The following is a 23,213-nucleotide window of genomic DNA, read 5'->3' as shown; positions in this document are numbered from 1 at the left end:
TGTGGGGGGGGGGGTCAGTGTGTGTGTGTGTGTGGGGGGGTCAGTGTGTGTGTGGGGGGGTCAGTGTGTGTGTGGGGGTTCAGTGTGTGTGTGTGGGGAGGGGTCAGTGTGTGTGTGGGGGGGGTCAGTGTGTGTGTGTGGTGGGGGGTCAGTGTGTGTGTGGGGGAGGGTCAGTGTGTGTGTGTGTGGGGGGGGGGAGTCATTGTGTGTGTGTGTGGGGGGTCAGTGTGTGTGTGTGTGGGGGGGGTCAGAGTGTGTGTGGGGGGGGTCAGTGTGTGTGGGGGGTCAGTGTGTGTGTGTGGGGGGTGGTCAGTGTGTGTGGGGGGGTCAGTGTGTGTGTGTGGGGGGGGGGGTCAGTGTGTGTGTGTGGGGAGGTCAGAGTGTGTGTGTGTGGGGGGGGTCAGAGTGTGTGTGGGGAGGGGTCAGTGTTTGTGGGGGTGGTCAGTGTGTGTGTGTGGGGGGGGTCAGTGTGTGTGTGTGGGGGGGGTCAGTGTGTGTGTGAGGGGGGGGGGGTCAGTGTGTGTGTGTGGGGGGGTCAGTGTGTGTGTGTGGGGGGGTCAGTGTGTGTGTGGGGGGGGGGTCAGTGTGTGTGTGTGGGGGGGTCAGTGTGTGTGTGTGTGGGGGGGGGGTCAGTGTGTGTGTGGGGGGGGTCAGTGTGTGTGTGTGGGGGGGTCAGTGTGTGTGTGTGTGGGGGGGGTCAGTGTGTTTGTGTGTGGGGGGGGGGGTCAGTGTGTGTGTGTGGGGGGGGGTCAGTGTGTGTGTGGGGGGGGCTCAGTGTGTGTGTGTGGGGGGGGGGGGTCAGTGTGTGTGTGGGAGTGGTCAGTGTGTGTGTGTGGGGGGGGGTCAGTGTGTGTGTGTGGGGGCGGGTCAGTGTGTGTGTGTGTGGGGGGGGGTTCAGTGTGTGTGTGGGGGGGGTCAGTGTGTGTGTGTGTGGGGGGGGGTCAGTGTGTGTGTGTGTGGGGGGGGGTCTGTGTGTGTGTGTGGGGGGGGGTTCAGTGTGTGTGTGTATGGGGAGGGGTCAGTGTGTGTGTGTGTGGGGGGGTCATTGTGTGTGTGGGGGGGTCAGTGTGTGTGTGGGGGGGTCAGTGTGTGTGTGGGGGTTCAGTGTATGTGTGTGTGTGGGGGGGGTCAGTGTGTGTGTGTGGGGGGGGGTCAGTGTGTGTGTGCGGGGAGGGTCAATGTGTGTGTGTGTGTGTGGGGGGGAGTCAGAGTGTGTGTGTGGGGGGGGGTCAGTGTGTGTGTGTGTGTGTGGGGGGGGGTCAGAGTGTGTGTGGGGGGGGTCAGTGTGTGTGTGTGGGGGGTCAGTGTGTGTGTGTGGGGGGGGGTCAGTGTGTGTGGGGGGGTCAGTTTGTGTGTGTGTGTGGGGGGGGTCAGTGTGTGTGTGTGTGTGGGGGGGGTCAGTGTGTGAGTGTGGGGGGGGGTCAGAGTGTGTGTGTGGGGGGGGGGGTCAGAGTGTGTGTGGGGGGGGTCAGTGTGTGTGTGTGGGGGTGGTCAGTGTGTGTGTGTGGGGGTGGTCAGTGTGTGTGTGGGGGGGGTCAGTGTGTGTGTGTGGGGGGGGGTCAGTGTGTGTGTGTGGGGGGGGTCAGTGTGTGTGTGTGGGGGGGGTCAGTGTGTGTGTGGGGGGGGTCAGTGTTTGTGGGGGTGGTCAGTGTGTGTGTGTGGGGGGGGTCAGTGTGTGTGTGGGGGGGGTCAGTGTGTGTGTGTGGGGTGGGGGGTCAGTGTGTGTGTGGGGGGGGTCAGTGTGTGTGTGGGGGGGGTCAGTGTGTGTGTGTGTGGGGGGGGGTCAGTGTATGTGTGTGTGGGGGGGGGGTCAGTGTGTGTGTGTGTGGGGGGGGTCAGTGTGTGTGTGGGGGGGCGGGTCAGTGTGTGTGGGGGGGGTCAGTGTGTGTGTGTGTGGGGTGGGGGATCAGTGTGTGTGTGTGGGGGGGGTCAGTGTGTGGGGTGGGGGGTCAGTGTGTGTGTGGGGGAGGGGGTCAGTGTGTGTGTGTGGGGGGGTCAGTGTGTGTGTGGGGGGGGTCAGTGTGCGTGTGTGGGGGGGGTCAGTGTGCGTGTGTGGGGGGGGTCAGTGTGCGTGTGTGTGGGGGGGTCAGTGTGTGTGTGGGGGGGGGTCAGTGTGTGTGTGTGTGTGTGGGGTGGTGGGTCAGTGTGTGTGTGGGGGGGGGTCAGTGTGTGTGTGTGTGGGGTGGTGGGTCAGTGTGTGTGTGTGGGGGGGGGGTCAGTGTGTGTGTGGGGGGGGTGGACAGTGTATGTGTGGGGGGGGTCAGTGTGTGTGTGGGGGGGGGGGTCAGTGTGTGTGTGGGGGGGGTCAGTGTGTGTGAGGGGGGTGGTCAGTGTGTGTGTGGGGGGGGTCAGTGTGTGTGTGGGGGGGGGTCAGTGTGTGTGTATGTGGGATGGTGGGTCAGTGTGTGTGTGGGGGGGGTCAGTGTGTTTGTGTGTGGGGTGGTGGGTCAGTGTGTGTGTGTGGGGCAGGGGGTCAGTGTGTGTGGGGCAGGGGGTCAGTGTGTGTGTGTGGGGGGGGTCAGTGTGTGTGTGTGTGGGGTGGTGGGTCAGTGTGTGTGTGGGGGGGGGTCAGTGTGTGTGTGTGTGGGGTGGTGGGTCAGTGTGTGTGTATGGGGCAGGGGGTCAGTGTGTGTGTGGGGGGGTCAGTGTGTGTGTGTGGGGGAGGGTCAGTGTGTGTGTGTGGTGGGGGGGGGTCAGTGTGTGTGTGTGGAGGGGGGTTCAGTGTGTGTGTGTGTGGGGGGTGGTCAGTGTGTGTGTGTGTGGGGGGGGGTCAGTGTGTGTGTGTGGGGGGGGTCAGTGTGTGTGGGGAGGGGTCAGTGTGTGTGTGTGGGGGGGGTCAGTGTGTGTGTGGGGGTTCAGTGTGTGTGTGGGTGGGGTCAGTGTGTGTGTGTGGGGAGGGGTCAGTGTGTGTGTGTGGGGGGGGTCAGTGTGTGTGTGTGGGGGGGGTCAGTGTGTGTGTGTGTGGGGTGGTGGGTCAGTGTGTGTGTGGGGGGGGGTCAGTGTGTGTGTGTGTGGGGTGGTGGGTCAGTGTGTGTGTATGGGGCAGGGGGTCAGTGTGTGTGTGGGGGGGTCAGTGTGTGTGTGTGGGGGAGGGTCAGTGTGTGTGTGTGGTGGGGGGGGGTCAGTGTGTGTGTGTGGAGGGGGGTTCAGTGTGTGTGTGTGTGGGGGGTGGTCAGTGTGTGTGTGTGTGGGGGGGGGTCAGTGTGTGTGTGTGGGGGGGGTCAGTGTGTGTGGGGAGGGGTCAGTGTGTGTGTGTGGGGGGGGTCAGTGTGTGTGTGGGGGTTCAGTGTGTGTGTGGGTGGGGTCAGTGTGTGTGTGTGGGGAGGGGTCAGTGTGTGTGTGTGGGGGGGGTCAGTGTGTGTGTGTGGGGGGGGTCAGTGTGTGTGTGTTGGGGGGGTCAGTGTGTGTGTGTGGGGGGGGGGTCAGAATGTGTGTGGGGGGGTCAGTGTGTGTGTGTGGGGGGTCAGTGTGTGTGTGTGGTGGGGGGTCAGTGTGTGTGGGGGGGTCAGTGTGTGTGTGTGTGGGGGGGGGGTCAGTGTGTGTGTGTGTGTGTGTGTGGGACGGGTCAGTGTGTGTGTGTGGGGGGGAGGTCAGAGTGTGTGTGGGGGCTGGTCAGTGTTTGTGGGGGTGGTCAGTGTGTGTGTGTGGGGGGGGGTCAGTGTGTGTGTGTGGGGGGGGGTCAGTGTGTGTGTGTGGGGGGGGGTCAGTGTGTGTGGGGGGGGTCAGTGTGTGTGTGGGGGGGTCAGTGTTTGTGGGGGCGGTCAGTGTGTGTGTGTGGGGGGGGGTCAGTGTGTGTGTGGGGGGGGTCAGTGTGTGTGTGTGGGGGGGGTCAGTGTGTGTGTGTGGGGTGGGGGGTCAGTCTGTGTGTGGCGGGGGTCAGTGTGTGTGTGGGGGGGGGTCAGTGTGTGTGTGTGTGGGGGGTCAGTGTATGTGTGTGTGGGGGGGGGGTCAGTGTGTGTGTGTGGGGGGGGGTCAGTGTGTGTGTGGGGGGGGGGGGTCAGTGTGTGTGGGGGGGGTCAGTGTGTGTGTGTGGGGTGGGGGGTCAGTGTGTGTGTGGGGGGGGGTCAGTGTGTGTGTGGGGGGGATCAGTGTGTGTGTGGGGGTGGTCAGTGCGTGTGTGTGTGTGGGGGGTCAGTGTGTGTGTGTGGGGTGGGGGGTCAGTGTGAATGTGGGGGAGGGGGTCAGTGTGTGTGTGTGGGGGGGTCAGTGTGCGTGTGTGGGGGGGTCAGTGTGCGTGTGTGGGGGGGTCAGTGTGCGTGTGTGGGGGGGTCCGTGTGCGTGTGTGGGGGGGTCAGTGTGTGTGTTGGGGGGGATCAGTGTGTGTGTGTGTGTGTGTGTGGGGTGGTGGGTCAGTGTGTGTGTGGGGGTGGTCAGTGTGTGTGTGTGTGGGGTGGTGGGTCAGTGTGTGTGTGTGGGGGGGGTCAGTGTGTGTGTGGGGGGGGGTCAGTGTGTGTGTGGGGGGGGTCAGTGTGTGTGTGGGGGGTGGTCAGTGTGTGTGTGGGGGGGGTCAGTGTGTGTGTGGGGGGGGTCAGTGTGTGTGTGTGTGGGGTGGTGGGTCAGTGTGTGTGTGGGGGGGGTCAGTGTGTGTGTGTGTGGGGTGGTGGGTCAGTGTGTGTGTGGGGGGGGTCAGTGTGTGTGTGTGTGGGGTGGTGGGTCAGTGTGTGTGTGTGTGGGGGAGGGGGTCAGTGTGTGTGTGGGGGGGTCAGTGTGTGTGTGTGGGGCAGGGGGTCAGTGTGTGTGTGTGTGTGGGGTGGTGGGTCAGTGTGTGTGTGGGGGGGGTCAGTGTGTGTGGGGGGGGTCAGTGTGTGTGGGGGGGGGATCAGTGTGTGTGTGGGGGGGGAGTCAGTGTGTTTGTGGGGGGGGTCAGTGTGTGTGGGGGGGGGTCAGTGTGTGTGTGTGGGGGGGTCAGTGTGTGTGGGGGGGGCCAGTGTGTGTGTGTGGGGGGGGTCAGTGTGTGTGTGGGGGGGGTCAGTGTGTGTGGGGGGGGTCAGTGTGTGTGTGTGGGGGGTCAGTGTGTGTGTGGGGGGGTCAGTGTGTGTGTGGGGGGGGGTCAGTGTGTGTGTGGGGGGGTCAGTGTGTGTGTGGGGGGGATCAGTGTGTGTGTGTGAGGGGGGTCAGTGTGTGTGTGTGGGGGGTGTCAGTGTCTGTGTGTTGGGGGGGGTCAGTGTGTGTGTGTGTGGGGGGTGTCAGTGTGTGTGTGTGGGGGGGGGATCAGTGTGTGTGCGGGGGGGTCAATGTGTGTGTGTGTGTGGGGGGGGATCAGTGTGTGTGTGTGGGGGGGTCAGTGTGTGTGGGGGGGGGTTCAGTGTGTGTGTGGGGGGGTCAGTGTGTGTGGGGGGGTCAGTGTGTGTGTGTGTGGGGGGGTCAGTGTGTATGTGTGGGGGGGGGATCAGTGTGTGTGGGGGGGTCAGTGTGTGTGTGTGGGGGGGGATCAGTGTGTGTGTGTGGGGTGGTCAGTGTGTGACTGGTCAGTGTGTCTGAGGTCAGTGTGTGGGTCAGTATATCTCTGTGAGTGAGTACAATCTGTGCGTGTGGGGTTAGTCTTTAAGCGTATCCCATTATTGTGTGTAGGGTCAGTCTATGAGTGTGTGTGATCAGTGTGTGTGGGGTCAGACTGAGTTTGTCCAAACAGTGTGTGTGGGGTCAGTCTGAGTGTGTACGATCGGTGTGTGTGGGTTCAGTCTGTGAGCATGTGTGGGGTCAGCCTGCGAGTGTGTGTGCGTTCATTGTGTGTAGGGTGAATCGGTAAGTGTGTATGTGATCAGTGTGTGTGGGGTCAGTCTGTGAGTGCATACAATCAGTTTGTGTGGGGTCAGTCTATATGTGTGTGTGTGTGGGGTAAGTCTTGAGTGTGTGTGATCAGTGTGTGTGGGGTCAATCTGTGAGTGTGTACGATCAATGTTTGCGAGAATTTAGTCTGTGAGTGTGTACAATCAGTGTGTGGGGTCAGTCTTTGAATGTATGTGATCAGTGTGTGTGGGGTCATTCTGTGAGTGTGTGCTTTCACTTCGTGTGGGCTCAGTCTGTGAGTGTATGTGATCAGTGTGTATGTTGTCAGTCTGTGAGTGTGTATAATCAGTGTGTATGTTGTCAGTCTGTGAGTGTGTATAATCAGTGTGTATGTTGTCAGTCTGTGAGTGTGTATAATCAGTGTGTGTGGGGTCAGTCTGCGACTGTGTATGATCAATATGTGTGGGGTCAGTCTGTGAGTGTGTACCATGATCATGTGTGTTCCGTCTGTGAGTGTGTACAATCAGTGTGCGTAGTGTCAGTCTGTGAGTGGACGATCAGTGTGTGTGGGGTCAGATTGTGAATGTGTACGATCAGTGTGTGTGGGGTCAGATTGTGAATGTGTACGATCAGTGTGTGTGGGTTCAGTCTGTGAGTGTGTATGATCAGTGTGTGTGGGGTCAGTCTGTCAGTGTGTATGATCAGTGTGTGTGGGGTCAGTCTGTCAGTGTGTATGATCAGTGTGTGTGGGGTCAGTCTGTCAGTGTGTATGATCTGTGTGTGTTGGTTCAGTCTGAGAGTATGTACGATCAGTGTGTGAGGTCAGTTTGCGAATGTGTGTGATCAGTGTGTGTGGGGTCAGTCTGTGAGTGGACAATTAGTATGTGTGGGGTTAGTCTGTGAGTGCACGATGAACTTGTGTGGGGTTCGTCTGAGTGTATACGATCAGTGTGTGTGGTCTCAGTCTATGAGCGTGTGTGCGGTCAGTCTGTGAGTGTGTGTGATCAGTGTGTGTGGGGTCATTCTGTGAGTGTGTGTGATCAGTGTGTGTGGGGTCATTCTGTGAGTGTGTGTGATCAGTGTGTGTGGGGTCATTCTGTGAGTGTGTGTGATCAGTGTGTGTGGGGTCATTCTGTGAGTGTGTACGATCAGTGCGTATGGGTTCAGTCTCTGGGTGCCTATGATCGGTATGCATTCAATGGGAGATCTTCCCCCCAAAAATTCATAAGGTTCATAAAATTCTGAAAACGGATGTGTTTCACACCTGTTTGTGGGCAAGTTTGGCACTGCACTACTCGTGCGCCACTGCACAGGTGCCCCGATCTCTCAATGATCAGAGAGACTTCCTCCCACACCCCATGGGCATCAGACCCCCAATCCTCCCCTGCATCATCGGCGGCATGTTCTCCCCCAATACTAACATGGGTCGGCAGCATCGGGGCATCAGGACCCTACTAATTCGTTCCCTTGCTGACACCCGATGCTTCCCACTTGCATAGCTCCCCCTCCCCCTCCCCACAACCTCCCCCTTGCATAGGCCCCCTCATGCAGAAATCCCATCACGGAACTACCCGCCTTGCAGAGTACCCACCCCGTGCAGAGCACCCCTCTTGCAGAACCCTTCCCATCCACTTTCAGAGCGCTCCCATTGCATAGCACCCCCCTGCATAAACCCTCCATTATTGTACATAGCACCGCCCTGTCATAACCCCACCTCCCACTCCGTCTCAGACCCTACCTTCATGTAGGCTACACGCCCTGACCCTGCTCCTGGCACACTTAAGGTGATGTGGAGATGCCGGCGTTGGACTGGGGTAAACACAGTAAGAAGTTTAACAACACCAGGTTAAAGTCCAACAGGTTTATTTGGTAGCAAAAGCCACACAAGCTTTCGGAGCTCCAAGACCCTTCTTCAGGTGAGTGGGAATTCTGTTCACAAACAGGGCATATAAAGACACAGACTCAATTTACATGAATAATGGTTGGAATGCGAATACTTACAACTAATCAAGTCTTTAAGATACAAACAACGTGAGTGGAGAGAGCATCAAGACAGGCTAAAAAGATGTGTATTGTCTCCAGACAAGACAGCCAGTGAAACTCTGCAGGTCCAGGCAAGCTGTGGGGGTTACAAATAGTGTGACATGAACCCAATATCCCGGTTCAACCGGTACACAGTACACGGTACACGGTAGCACAGTGGTTAGCACTGCTGCTTCACAGCTCCAGGGTCCCGGGTTCGATTCCCGGCTTGGGTCACTGTCTGTGTGGAGTTTGCACATTCTCCTCGTGTCTGCGTGGGTTTCCTCCGGGTGCTCCGGTTTCCTCCCACAGTCCAAAGATGTGCGGGTTAGGTTGATTGGGCAGGTTAAAAAAAAAAATTGTCCCTGAGATGCGTAGTTAGAGGGATTAGCGGGTAAATATGTGGGGGTAGGGCCTGGGTGGGATTGTGGTCGGTGCAGACTCGATGGGCCGAATGGCCTCCTTCTGCACCGTAGGGTTTCTATGATTTCTATGATTTCTTGTGTGGCTTTTGCTACCAAATAAACCTGTTGGACTTTAACCTGGTGTTGTTAAACTTCTTACTACACTTCAGGTGCCCAACTGTTCAGTTCCAGGGTGCAAGGTGGGCACTGCCCAATGAGCACTGCCCAGCCATGCCCTGACCTCCCGGGTGCTTCAGTGGCCTCTGATCCACCTGGTGTACCCATCACGCCTGGTCTCCACTGTTGGAGGTGATTCTCGCTGACGTGAGGTCACGTTGGCAAGGGAGGAAATAGCCGTGCGGGACACGTTAACGTAATTCCAATGAAAACATTAAGATGCGAATAGGCTAGGGTGCAAAGTCCAGGCAAATTCCGTGCAGCGCCAAACCGGACGCAAACCCGATATTCGGCCTCGCACGGAATCTTACCAGCTGGCCGCGCCAATCGACCAGCACCCAGTATGTTTGGGGTCAGTGTATATGTGTGTGTGTGTGTGTCGGTGTATCTATGGGGTCAGCGTGTGTGGCCTGGGTGGGGTCAATGTGTGTGGGGGTCAGTGTGTATGTGTGTGTGTGTGTGTGTGTGTGGAGGGGGGGTGGTTCAGTGTGTGTGTGGAGGGGGGGGGCTCAATGTGTGTGACCGGGGGTGGGGGGGGGGGGGCGGTTGGGGGGGGCTGCGAGTCAGTGCATGTGTGTGTGTATGTGTGTGTGTGTGTGGCGGGGGTCAGTGTGTGCATATGTGTGTGTGTGTGTCAGTATGTATGTTTAGGCGGGTCTGTGTGGGGGTCATTCTTTGTGGGGGTCAGTGTGTGCATGTTTGTGGGGGGGTCAATGTGTGTGGGTGGTCGGTGTTTCTGGGGGGATCAGTGTGTCAGTGGTCAGTGTGTGTGTGGGGTCAGTCTGTGAGTGTGTACAATCAGTGTGTGCGGGGTCAGTCTGTGAGTGTGTACAATCAGTGTGTGCGGGGTCAGTCTGTGATTGGGATCAGACTGTGAGTGTGTACGATCAGTGTATGTGGGGTTAGTCTGTGAGTGTGTACAATCAGTATGTGTGGGGTCAGTCTGTAAATGTGTATCATCAGTGTGTGTGCGGTCAGTCTATGAGTGTGCATGATCAGTGTGTGCAGGGTTAGTCTGTCAGTGTGTGGGGATCAGTCTGTGAGTATGTGTGTGTGTGTGATCAGTGTGTGGGGTCAGACCATGAGCGTATACGATCAGTGTGAGTGTGTACGATCAGTGTGTGTGTTCATTATGTGTGGGGTCAGTCTCTGAGTTTGTACGATCAGTCTGTGTGGGTTCTGTCTGTGAGTGTGTAGGATCAGCATGCGTTTAGTGGGAGATCCTCCCCCAAAAAATCGCAAGTGTCATAAAGTTCTGAAAACAGATGTGCTTCACACCTGTTTTTCGGCAAGTTCGGCACTGCAATGCTCGTGCACACTGCACAGGTGCCCCGATCTGTCAGTGAACAGAGAGACCTCCTCCCACACCCCATGCGCATCAGATCCCTAACCCCCGCCCCGGCATCATCAGCGGCATGTTCTCCCCGCCCATACCAACATGGGTCGGCGGCATCGGGACATCAGGACCCTCCCAATTAGTTCTCTTGCTGACACCCTATGCCCCCTCCTCTCTGCATGCTTCCCTCTTGCATAGCTAACCTCCCCCCCCCCCCGACCCCCATGCACTCTCCTCCTTGCATAGGCCCCCTCTTGAAGAAATCCCGTTGCAGAGCAGCCCCTCTTGCAGAAACCCCCCCTCTTGCACAGTTCCCTACTGCATAAGCCCTCTATTATTGTACATAGCACCACTCCGTGATAGCCCCACTCCGACTCAGGCCCCACCACCATTTAGGCCACATGTCCTGACCCTGCTCCTGGCACACTTAAGGCGCCCAAGCGAGTAGTGCCAGGGTGCAAGGTGGGCACCGCCCGATGGGAACTGTCCAGCCATGCCCTGACCACCCCAGGTACTCCAATGGCCTTTGAACCACCCAGTGTGCCCATCACGCTTGGTCTCCACAGTTGGAGACCAGTAGTGATTCTCGCTGATGTGAGGTCACGCCAGCAAGGGAGGAAACAGCCGAGTGGGACGCGTTAATGTAGTTCCAATGAAAACATTAAGATGCGAATAGGCTTAAGGTGCAAAGTCAATCCCGCCTGCAAAACTGGGCCGGGCAAATTCCGTGCAGCACCAAACCGGACACAAACACGATATTCGGCCTCGCACGGAATCTTACCAGCTGGCTGCACTAATTGACCAGCGCCCAGTGTGTTTGAGGTCAGCCTGCGAATGTGTATGGTCAGTGTGTGTGTGGGTCGGGATGGGAGAGAGGGGGTGTGTGTGGGGATGTCTGTGTCTGTGGGGTCGGTGCGTGTGTGTGGGGGGGGGGGTTCAGTGTGTGTGTGTGTGGGTTCAGTGAGTGTGTGCGGGGGGGCTCAGTGTGTGTGTGGGGGGGTCTGTGTGTGTGTATATGTGTGGGTGTGTGTGTGTGGGGGCAGTCACTATGCATGGGCTGTATGTGTGTGGAAGTGTCAGTGTGTGGGGGAGGGGGGGTTTGTGTGTGTAAGCGGGGTGGTCAGTGTGTACGTGTGGGGGGGTCTGTGTGTTTGTGTGTGTGTGCGCGCAGGGGGGTCTATGTGTGTGTGTGCGCACGGGGGGTCTATGTGTGTGTGTGCACGGGGGGGGTCTATGTGTGTGTGTGTGTGTGTGTGCGCACGGGGGGTCTATGTGTGTGTGTGTGTGTGTGTGTGTGCACGGAGGGGTCTATGTGTGCGTGTGCGAGCACGGGGGGGTCTATGTGTGTGTGCACGGGGGGGTCAGTGTGTGTGTGTGTGTGTGTGTGTGTACGGGGGGGGTCTATGTGTGTGTGTGTGTGTGCACGGGGGGTCAGTGTGTGTGTGTGCACGGGGGGGTCTATGTGTGTGTGTGTGTGTGCGCACGGGGTGTCAGTGTGTGTGTGCATGGGGGGGTCAGTGTGTGTGTGTGTGTGTGTGTGTACGGGGGGGGGTCTATGTGTGTGTGTGTGTGCGCACGGGGGGGTCAGTGTGTGTGTGTGCACGGGGGGGTCTATGTGTGTGTGTGTGTGTGTGCGCACGGGGGGGTCAGTGTGTGTGTGCACGGGGGGGTCAGTGTGTGTGTGTGCGAGGTGGAGGTCAGTGTGTGTGCGTAAGGGGGCCAGTGTGTGTGTGGGGAGTCGGTGTGTGTGTGTGAGAGGGTGTCTGTGTGGGGTGGTCAATGTGTGTGGGGGGTCAGTGTGTGGATTAGTGTACTTGTGGGGGGTGGGTGTCAGAGTGTCTGGCTCAGTGTGTGTGGGTCAGTTTAGGGGTTAGTGTGCATGTGGGTCGGTGTGTATAGGTCACTGTGTGGGTGTCTAAACCTGTCCTGCTGTCTGTAATTTGACTCCTTTCTCCCCTTCTGCTGATTCATGCTGATCCTGGCTCATGCCCCTTTTTTTAGTGCTGAGTCACGCTCGCTCAGCGTCTTTCCTCAGCCCAACCTCCAGCTCTGACTCCTCCCTGCTTTCTAACACTGACATTTAATCAGGAGACACACCCGGGAATGTGCAGTTTGCCGGGAGTCTGTGTCCCTGTTTCGATCAGGCCGGTGAAGGACAGCTTTCCCTGGCGTATGAGCAGGTAGGCCAGAAAACTGATTGTACAATCGAGGAGTATCATATCCTCTCCCCACAGGCAGCAGCTTTTGAACAGCTGCGTTCTGTACCCAATAGCTCGGCATCACATGTGCCTGTATTTAATGAATGCCTGTCAACTCTTCCGTTGTGGAGGTCTCATGTGTTCCCTGGCTCAAGTTACTGAATGGTAATCAGGAGCAAACACACTAACCACCCACCCCCTCCCTCTCATCCAACCCTATCCTCGCACTGAGACACTGAGGCCAACTGTTAGCACCTCAACAGGACTTCCTGCATCTGAACTAAGGTGGGTGCTGCATGTGGGTCCCTGTTCGCTCTCAGTCCCTGTTCACTCTCAGTCCCTGTTCACTCTCAGTCCCTGTTCACTCTCAGTCCCTGTTCACACTCATTCCCTGTTTACTGTGAGAGTTCTATTAGACACTGGAATCAGTGATGTTTTATTCAGGCACTGGATGCACTGAGGGGTCAATCAGACATTGGAAAGAATGATAGTTTATTTGGAACTCAGATACAGTGATGATTTATTCAGACACTGGATACAGTGATGGTTTATTCGGACAGGCTCTTTCCTCACATTTTCCTGCTGATGTCATTTAACCCATACCATTTCTGATTCAGCAGGTTGAGACAGGAAGATCTCTGGAGTCGACAGTGACTGCACCAAGGTGCCTCAATTGATGAGAGCAATGGAAGAAACTGCATCATTGCAGGAAATCAATCCCATTCCTGTCATTGTCATTGGTAAGTTAATCCTCTGAACCAATCTCCTGAATCACCCATTCCCCACGCCCCCTCCATTTCCCAGTGTCAGAGTCAAGATTCCTCATCATTCCTGCTCAAACCTCTTCTCTCTCAGAGCAGCTCTCCCTGATATTGCCTTTCCTCCAAAAATCTTGAAACATTTCAAACCCAATCTTACTCTCCAGTGAGTTCAATTTCTTCACCTTTGTCCTCTCTCCGACTCTCTTTCTGGGGGTCTGTATCTCAGGCTTCAGACCTTTATTCAAGTGATTGCTTTGTGAAGTTACAAATGGCTTTATTATCCCCAACAGATGCTCAGTCACACAACCTGCCAAATAATCCCACCAGTTCAAATGGATAGATTTCCTAGGAGTTATTTGCACAGCAAAGTGGAGAGCAGGGCCTCAGATACGGTGTATAATAAAACTGCCCATGTTTCTGAGTTCCAGCACTGCCCTTCGATAATATGGGGTGTTTATTTAAATATAGCACCTACAGCGCTTTGCTTCAAACTTTCCTCCTTGACAATCGCTTGTGAAGCTTGGGGTAGTCCAAGGAACCAAGGCCAGGTCAGACTGAGATGAGAAAGGGCCATTCATCCCATCTTTAATACCCCATCCATCCCATCTTTAATACCCCATCCAAGCTCCAAACATTACCTCCTCCAAAACACCCATTGTTGTGTCCATTGTTTTCACACAGGATTTTGCCTTGCATACTTTATCTACGAGTTCCTTCAAGAAGAATTTCCTGATATGAGTTGTAATGGTATCCTTCACTTATTTCAACCAGAGTCCTAATCACACAGTATCTGTTTAAAGTAATTATCCCAGGTTAATTATTTCTGTACCTTAGTGGGTGACACAGTGGCTGGCACTGCTGCCTCACAGCACCAGGGACCCGAGTTCAATTCTGGCAATGGGTGACTGTGTGGAGCTTGTACATTCTCCCCATGTCTGTGTGGGTTTCCTCCAGATGTTCTGTTTTCCTCTCTCAGTCCAAAGATGTGCTGGTTAGGTGGATCAGCCGTGCTAAACTGCTTCTTAGTGTCCCAAGATGTGTAGGTTAGATGGATTAGCTGTAGTTAATGCACGGGGTTATGGGAGGAAGTCCTGGGTAAGATGCCCTTTCAGAGAGTCAATGCAAATCCAATGGGCCGAACAACCTCCTTCTGCACAGTAGAGATTCGATGCTTCACAACTTGTATCCTTCTGTTAGCTACCATTCAGTTATTGCCTTTCTCAAGGAGCTTGTGTCTCTCTGGTCTCAAAATTCATACCTTCTGACAAGGTTGTCAGGTTGTCCTGACTCTCGCTCCAGCTGAGGACGACCAACACAGGGAAGACTAGGAGCTAGGCCTTGCCCGGTGATAGTATTTCAAGCAGTAGTTGGTGAGATGAGCATGAAGAGGCACTTTGCCATTAGAGGGAGACCACATAGAGATCTACAGATCTATTACCTGAAGCTTTCTGCCTTCCAATCATAGTATTTAATTGGATCGTGAATATGGGAGCCTATTTGACCATGTGAGGCATCACATCACACACACTGATCCTTTCAGTGGTGCTGTCAAAAGTGTCACACCCCTGGCCATATCATTAAGAAAAACCGAGCCTCAATCCCGAGATGGGAGGAGGTTTTCATCCAGCTAATCTCAGCACTTTTTAGCTACAGAGAGAGATTATCAGTCATTGTTTCCATTCCAGGCCACTGAGCCCCTACCCCCCACCCTAACACAATTAGAACCACACATCTCTAGATGTCTGGTGAGGATAGCATGAGTTCAGTGGTGATGCCCCTAGTGATTGACTAACCCTCAGGAACTTGTCAGAGCAGCGACCGGTGCCTATGGAAGAGATTTTGAGGAAATGGTTAGGGGAGGGTGGATATGGAGGCGGGAGTAAAGGAAGGCAATAAGAGTATTAGAAATAGGAACAGGACTAAGCCGTTTGGCCCCCTCGAGCCTGCTCCACCATTCAGTAGGATCCAACATTCTTCACGTCCACTTTCCTGCCCTTTCCCTAAAACCCTTGATTCTCTGACTGATCAAAAATCTATCTTATCTTAGTCTGAAGTATACATAAGGACTCTGCCCCCACAACTCTCTGTGGCAAGGGGTTCCAAAGACTCACAACCCTCAGAGAAGAAATTCCTCCTCACCTCAGTCTTAAATTGGCACCCCTTTATCCTGAGACTATGCCCTCTGGTCCTAGACCAGCCCTTGAGGGAAATATCCTCTCAGCATTTACTGTCAGGCCCCTTAAGAACATAGAACAGTACAGCACAGGACAGGCCCTTCGGCCCACGATGTTGTGCCGACCTTCATCTGAAACCAAGATCAAGCTATCCCACTCCCTACCATCCTGGTGTGCTCCATGTGCCTATCCAATAACCGCTTAAATGTTCCTAAAGTGTCTGACTCCACTATCACTGCAGGCAGTCCATTCCACACCCCAACCACTCTCTGCGTGAAGAACCTACCTCTGATATCCTTCCTATATCTCCCACCATGAACCCTATAGTTATGCCCCCTTGTAATAGCTCCATCCACCCGAGGAAATAGTCTTTGAACGTTCACTCGATCGATCCCCTTCATCATTTTATAAACCTCTATTAAGTCTCCCCTCAATCTCCTCCGCTCCAGAGAGAACAGCCCCAGCTCCCTCAACCTTTCCTCATAAGACCGACACTCCAAACCAGGCAGCATCCTGGTAAATCTCCTCTGCACTCTCTCCAGCGCTTCCACATCCTTCTTATAGTGAGGTGACCAGAACTGCACGCAATATTCCAAATGCGGTCTCACCAAGGTCCTGTACAGTTGCAGCATAACCCCACGGCTCTTAAACTCCAACCCCCTGTTAATAAAAGCTAACACACTATATGCCTTCTTCACAGCTCTATCCACTTGAGTGGCAACCTTTAGAGATCTGTGGATATGGACCCCAAGATCTCTCTGTTCCTCCACAGTCTTCAGAACCCTACCTTTGACCCTGTAATCCACATTTAAATTTGTCCGACCAAAATGAATCACCTCACATTTATCAGGGTTAAACTCCATTTGCCATTTTTCAGCCCAGCTTTGCATCCTTTCTATGTCTCTTTGCAGCCTACAACACCCCTCCACCTCATCCACTACTCCACCAATCTTGGTGTCATCAGCAAATTTACTGATCCACCCTTCAGCCCCCTCCTCTAAGTCATTAATAAAAATCACAAAGAGCAGAGGACCAAGCACCGATCCCTGCGGCACTCCGCTAGCAACCTGCCTCCAGTCCGAAAATTTTCCATCCACCACCACCCTCTGTCTTCGATCAGATAGCCAGTTACCTATCCAATCGGCCAACTTTCCCTCTATCCCACACCTCCTTACTTTCATCATAAGCCGACCATGGGGGACCTTATCAAACGCCTTACTAAAATCCATGTATATGACATCAACCGCCCTACCTTCATCAACACACCTAGTTACCTCCTCAAAAAATTCTATCAAATTTGTGAGGCACGATTTGCCCTTCACAAATCCGTGCTGACTATCCCGGATTAATCCGCATCTTTCTAAATGGTCGTAAATCCCATCCCTAAGGACCTTTTCCATCAATTTACCAACCACCGAAGTCAGACTAACCGGTCTATAATTACCAGGGTCATTCCTATTCCCTTTCTTAAACAGAGGAACAACATTTGCCACTCTCCAGTCCTCTGGCACCATCCCCGTGGACAGCGAGGACCCAAAGATCAAAGCCAAAGGCTCTGCAATCTCATCCCTCGCCTCCCAAAGAATCCTAGGATACATTTCATCAGGCCCAGGGGACTTATCGACCTTCAGTTTATTCAAAACTGCCAATACATCCTCCCTCCGAACATCTATTTCCTCCAGCCTATTAGCCTGTAACACCTTCTCTTCCTGAAAAACATGGCCCCTCTCCTTGGTGAACACTGAAGAAAAGTATTCATTCATCACCTCGCCTATCTCTACTGATTCCATACACAAGTTCCCACCACTGTCCTTGACCGGCCCTAACCTCACCCTGGTCATTCTTTTATTCCTCACATAAGAGTAAAAAGCCTTGGGGTTTTCCTTGATCCGACCCGCCAAGGACTTCTCATGTCCCCTCCTAGCTCTCCTCAGCCTCTTTTTCAGCTCATTCCTTGCTAACTTGTAACCCTCAATCGAGCCATCTGAACCTTGTTTCCTCATCCCTACATAAGCTTCCCTCTTCCTTTTCACAAGACATTCCACCTCTTTCGTGAACCACGGTTCCCTCACTCGGCCATTTCCTCCCTGCCTGACAGGGACATACCTATCAAGGACACCCAGTATTTGTTCCTTGAAAAAGTTCCACTTTTCATCAGTGCCTTTCCCTGACAGTTTCTGTTCCCATCTTATGCCCCCTAATTCTTGCCTAATCGCATCATAATTACCTCTCCCCCAATTGTAAGCCTTGCCCTGCCGTCCGGCCCTATCCCTCTCCATTGCAATAACAAAAGACACCGAATTGTGGTCACTATCTCCAAAGTGCTCTCCCACAACCAAATCTACCACTTGGCCCGGTTCATTTCCCAGTACCAAATCCATTATTCACCCCTTGTCGGCCTATCCACATATTGTGTCAGGAAACCCTCCTGCACACACTGCACAAAAAGTGCCCCATCCAAACTATTCGACCTACAAAGGTTCCAATCAATATTTGGAAAGTTAAAGTCCCCCATGACAACTACCCTGTGACCCCCACACGTATCCATAATCTGCTTAGCAATTTCTTCCTCCACATCTCTATTACTATTTGGGGGCCTATAGTATCCTATATATTTCAATGAGGTCACCTCTCATTCTTCTAAATTCAATGAGTAGAGCCCCAACCTGTTTAACCTTTTCTCACAAAACAATCCTTCCTTACCAGGGATCATCCTAGTGAACCTATGAACCTCCAATGAAATATCTGTCCTTAAATAAAGGGACCAAAACTACTCTCAGTGCTCCAGACGTGTAATAAAGCTGTACTTCAGGCCCACGTAAGATATTGGCACCCTGTACTGAGTGTGGCACCTGACAGTGGACAAGATAGATCTATCTGTGAGATTGCATTGGCTGCCAGGTCATCCCTTTTTCTTTCATTCACATCATGTGTATCCAGTTAGCCCCAGTGAGTGAGGCCGAGATTATGAATGAGGATCTAGGATGAAAATTCAAAACTCCAAACACCCTCAATAACTACACCCTCAATAACTGAGCCCTCCACAGACAGGGACCAAAACAATTGACATTTGAAAGTGCAAGTCAGAAGGTTGTGGGTGACAGGGTGTAGGTCAGCACTCACTGAGGGAGTGCTTTAGTGTCAGAGGTACCATCTTTCAAATGAGCATTAAACTGAGGACCCACTTTCCTCTCAAGTCGATGTAGAAAATTATGTGGCACTGTTTTGAAGAGCAGGCATGTACACCACAGCATATTAGCCCAAGTTTACCCTCCAACAATGTTTAAATATGATTATCGGTTATGTGTGGGATCTTCCTGTGCACAAACAGGCTTCTGCAACAATGACCACCCATAATCATCAATTAGTTGTAAAACACATCGAGATATCCTGAGCCTGTGAATGGGGTTATTTGTTCCTTCTACGGTCAAAACAAGCTTTTGAGATTTGCTTTACAGCTGGAACTTTCCGGAACAGCAGTATGAAGCAGGACCTCGCTACTCCTTCAGGGTTAAATGTAAATGTGAATGGTGACGTGTTAAACATTCTCCTGCTGGGGCCTGTACAACTCGGCCTTTCAAACTCACAAAGTCTTTATCTGATCTCTCTCTGCACAGTTGCTTAGCAATGCTATCTTCCCTCAGAAATGTTATCTCCTGTCCTCAAACAGCCTGATAACATTCATTATTCACTGCATCAGGAAAGGCTCCAGGCTCTCAGTCAATGATTTTGAGCTGCTATGATTGGAGAAAGTGATTCTGTCCAGTCAGAGTGAACTCAGCAGCTGCATGGGTGATCCTGGGGAAGTGGGAGGGGGGGTGGTGGGGGGGTGGAGTTAAATCCCTATGCAGTGACGCCCCACATACCCCCCCCCCTCCCCCCCAGGTACGGCACTGGAAAATGCCTATTGTGTATATGGGCAGAGTCAGAATCAGAAGTGATGCCTCATGTGGATGAACAGTTGCTATGTCACATTGTCTGGTCACCTCCAGTTTTCACCTCTCCTCGGCCCCTCCCTTTTCTTTACATGGCAAATGGCCATTCTTCACCTGAATGTATCTGTATCCAACTCTATCAAGTCCCACTCACTCTGCCCACTGTCTGAATGCAGTCGGACAATGCCTCAATTTTCAATTCCTCACTCTCTTATTCGAATCCCTCTGTGGTTCCATCCCCCCCTCCCCCCTCGCCCCACATCCCACTAGATTCCTATGGCCCAGCATCTCTCTGGGATCTCTGCATTCTTTCAATAATGATGTGGAGATGCCAGCATTGGACTGGGGTAAACACAATAAGTCTCACAACACCGGGTTAAAGTGGGAGATCTCCCACTCACCTGACGAAGGAGCAGCGCTCCGAAAGCTAGTGGCGTTTGCTCCCAAATAAACCTGTTGCACTTTAACCTGGTGTTGTTAGACTTCTTACTGCGTTCTTTCAATAATGGCATCTTGAACATCCCTGATTTTCATCAGCATTTGTTGTTGTATCTTCAGGTGTCCAGGCCTCAAGCTCAGGAATACACTGCAACAGATTCACTACCCCTCTAACTTGCCTTCCTCCTCTAACCAAGCTTGTGGTCTTCTACTCTCATATCTCATCTGGTTCAGTGTTAAACTTTCTCTGGCTACACTCCTTTCAAACACTCTGCACCATGTTATTATGTTAAAGATGATATATGAATCCAAGTTGTTGTTGCTTAACTATAATTCTAGTCAGCAAAATATTCAGTCAGGGTAAATAGACAATAAATGAACATTAAATGTCGGCCTTGCCAATGACAGTCTCACGCAAAGGACAAATGATTAATCAAATATAAATACCACCTCAGCTTTGAACTTTAAACTTGAAACCTTTCGGAAACTGTGAGTATTTTAACTCTCTCCCTGCCACACAAGCTTCACCACTCAGTCAGTTCCTGCCCTGCCACCATCTCCCAGCGCTGTTTTGTGCAGCAGCTGAGCTAGCAGTCCTGACTCAGTACAAGCCTCATAGCTGAGGCTCTGGCCACTGAGAGGGAACCACCATCTCCACAATCTATTCAGCGAGAAGTCGAAGCTGAGGAGGTGGCCTGAAAAAGGAGGGATCTTTGTGGGGCAGAGGAGGAGAGGGAGTGGCCAACTTGTAGCCTTGTCATCTCCTTTCAGTCCCCTCCTCTCTCACTGCCTTCCTTCATCCCTCCCATCCCGCTCACTGCCTCCCCCAATCTCCCCACTCTCTCACAGTGTCCCCCATCGCCCCCTCTCCCCTCACTGCCCTCCCTCACCCCTTCCCCTTCTCCATTACTGCCATCACCCCGCCCCTTCTTCCCTCATTCACCCCCCCTTCCTCACTGCCAAAACACTCACCCTCCTCGCCGTCGGATCCCCCCCTCCCCCTCAGCTCCCTCCCCCACTCCCGCATGGCTCTCTGCCCCCATCCCCCTCAGCTCCCTCCCCCCCCTCCCACTCGGCTCTCCCCCCCTCCCCCTCGTCTCCCTCCCCCCCCTTCCCCTTGGCTCTCCCCCCCCTCCCCCCCTCGTCTCCCTCCTCGTCTCCCTCCCCCCCTTCCCCTCGGCTCCCACCCCCCTCCCCCTCGGCTCCGTCCCACCCCTCTCCATCGGCCCCCGCCCCCCTTCGGCTCCCTCTCCCACTCCACCTCGACTCCCACCCCCACTCCCCCTCGGCTCCCTCCCCCACTCCCCATCGGCTCCCTCCCCCACTACCCCTCGGCTCCCTCCCCGCCCCCCCTTCCCCTTGGCTCCCTCCTCCCCCTCCCCCTCGGCTCCCTCCTCTCCCTCCCCCTCAGCTCCCTCCCACTCCCTTCGGCTCCCGCACCCCCTCCCCCTCGGCTCCCTCCCCACCCCTCCCCCTTGGCTCCCTCCCCCCCGCTCCCCTCGGGTCCCCCACCCGCTCGGCTCCCTCCCCCCCCCCCCCCCCCCCCCCACTTCCCCTCGGCTCCGTCCCCCCCCCCCCCTTCGGCTCCCTCCCCCCACCCCCCACCCCCCTCCCCCTCTGCTCCCTCCCCCCCTCGGCTCCCTCCCCTCCTCCACCCTTGGCTCCCTCCCCCTCGGCTCCCTCCCCTCCTCCACCCTTGGCTCCCTCCCCCCCACCTCCCCCTCGGCTCCCACCCCCCCCCCCCCCCCCCCCCCTCCCCTTCGGCTCCCTCCCCCATTCCCCCTCGGCTCCCTCCCCTCACCACCCCTCGACTCCCTCATCCCCCTTGACTCCCTCCCCCCTCCTCCCCCTCGGCTCCCTCCCCCATTCTCCCTCGGCTCCCTCCCCCGCCTACCGTGTGGCTCCCTCCCCGCCCCACCTCCCCCTCGGCTCCCTCCCCCCCACACCTCCCCCGCGGCTCCCTCCCCCCCCGCGGCTCCCTCCCCCCCCTCGGCTCCCTCCCCCCTCTCCCCATCTGCTCCCTCCCCCCCTCCCCCTCGGCTCCCTCCCCCCTCTTCCCTCTCGGCACCCTCTTCCCCCCCCCCCCTCCCTCCCCGTCGGCTCCCTCCCCCCGCGTCCCCCTCGGCTCCCTCCCCCTCGGCTCCCTCCCCCCCCTCCCCCCCTCCCTCATTCCCCTCCCCCCCTCCCCATCAGCTCCCTCCTCCCCTCCCTCTCGGCTCCCTCCGCCCTCCTCCCCCTCGGCTCCCTCCCCCCGCCTTCCGCTCAGCTCCCTCCCCCCGGCATCCCCTCGGCTCTATACCCCCCCCCCTCCCCCTCGGCTCCATCCCCCCCCACCCGCCTCCCCCTCGGCTCCCCCCCCTCCCCCTCGGCTTCCCCCTCCCCCGCCCCCTCAGCTCCCCCCCTCCCCCGCCCCCTCGGCTCCCCCTCCCCCACCCCCTTGACTCCCCCCCCTCCCCCTTGGCTCCCCACCTCCCCCGCCCCCTCTGCTCCCCCCTCCCCCGCCCCCTCGGCTCCCCCCTCCCCCGCCCCCTCGGCTCTCCCACCCCCTCGGCTCTCCCGCCCCCTCGCCTCCCCCCTCCCCCTCCCCCCTCCCCCCCTCCCCCCTCGGCTCCCCCCCTCCCCCCTCGGCTCCCCCCTTCCTTCGTCCCCTCGGATCCCCCCCACTTCCCCGCCCCCTCGGCTCCCCCCCTCCCCTGCCCCCTCAGCTCCCCCCCTCCCCCGCCCCCTCAGCTCCCCCCTCCCCCTCCCCCGCCCCCTCGGCTCCCCCCTCCCCGCCCCCTCGGCTCCCCCCCCCTCCCCCACCCTCTCGGCTCCCCCCCCCCTCCCCCGTCCCTGGGCTCCCTCCTCCCCCCTTGGCTCCGAGGTGCTTCCTCCAATGTTCAGTTGGATTTGACCCAATCAGCAATAGAATCTAATCCAGCTCAAACCTTCATTTCCATCAATAACCTCCATTCATAAGAAATAGGAGCAGGAGTAGGCCATCTAGCCTCTCGAGCCTGCCCCGCCATTCAATAAGAACATGGCTGATCTGAAGTGGATCAGTTCCACTTACCCGCCTGATCCCTATAACCCTTAATTCCCTTACCGATCAGGAATCCATCTATCCGTGATTTAAACATATTCAACGAGGTAGCCTCCACCACTTCAGTGGGCAGAGAATTCCAGAGATTCACCACTCTCTGAGAGAAGAAGTTCCTCCTCAACTCTGTCCTAAACTGACCCCCCTTTATTTTGAGGCTGTGCCCTCTAGTTCTGGTTTCCTTTCTAAGTGGAACGAATCTCTCCACTTCTATCCTATCCAGACCCTTCATTATCTTATATGCCTCTATAAGATCACCCCTCAGCCTTCTAAACTCCAACGAGTCCAAACCAGAGAGGGATTAGGGAAACCTAACACCAAGGGTACCCTGCTCCTGACAAAACTGGCTTGCGGGCCTTCGCTTGGACGGTGATGTAGTCGAGTAGGGGCCTGTGCTTGGAGTGAGGGTGTTGCCATGAGGCTTTGGACTTGTCTCTCAGACTAGTTGTTGGTTTCGGTAAGGCAATGTTCTTGACATTTTGTCAGGAGCAGGGTACCCTTGGTGTTAGGTTTCCCTAATCCCTCTCTGCTGATTACACCTCCCCAAAGATCTGTGTTCTTTCCAACTCTGGTGTTGGGGTCACCAAGGAGGATCAACTTTCAGCCGGTTGGTATTCAGCCCAATAATTGTTCCAGGTTGGAGTAAAATTCCTCTTTGGACTTATCTGTAGCATACAGACTGAGGACTGTAGAGTGTTGGTTCTGGGCTCGGAGAGCTGAAGAGTCATGAGGCATTTGTTTATCCCACAAGGGGAGTCGCTGAGGCGGCTGACTAGTTTGTTCTTAATGGCAAAGCCAACCATGTGGAGGTGGCAATCTTCTTCCGGTTTACCTTTCCAGAAGAAGGTGTGACACGTGAGATGATGGCATCCGTGTCGATGATCTGGCATGTCTTGCAGAGGTTGCTGTGGCAGTGTTGTGTGGTGCCGTGGTCACTGTTCTCCTGAAGGCTGGGTAGT

At 55.4% G+C, this 23,213-nt stretch overlaps 1 protein-coding gene across 2 annotated transcripts in view; it reads left to right on the top strand.

Moving 5' to 3' along the window:
- The first annotated feature begins 11,744 nt into the window (after positions 1-11,744).
- Positions 11,745-23,213, top strand: part of LOC144492770 (oxidative stress-induced growth inhibitor 1-like) — a 30,198-nt gene continuing 18,729 nt past the window's right edge. The window contains exons 1-2 of one of the 2 annotated variants that reach the window (XM_078211185.1): positions 11,745-11,849; positions 12,485-12,607. In XM_078211185.1, the coding sequence (XP_078067311.1) occupies positions 12,544-12,607 (64 nt within the window). In that variant the 5' untranslated portion in view covers positions 11,745-11,849; positions 12,485-12,543. The remainder of the gene's footprint in view (positions 11,850-12,484; positions 12,608-23,213) is intronic. The other variant, XM_078211184.1, reaches the window with a different exon arrangement.

The sequence above is a fragment of the Mustelus asterias genome, chromosome 4 (assembly GCF_964213995.1).
Source record: "Mustelus asterias chromosome 4, sMusAst1.hap1.1, whole genome shotgun sequence".
Classification (NCBI taxonomy): domain Eukaryota; kingdom Metazoa; phylum Chordata; class Chondrichthyes; order Carcharhiniformes; family Triakidae; genus Mustelus; species Mustelus asterias.
The sequence above is the reverse complement of the archived record's forward strand: the minus strand, read 5'-3'. Positions and strand labels throughout refer to the sequence as shown.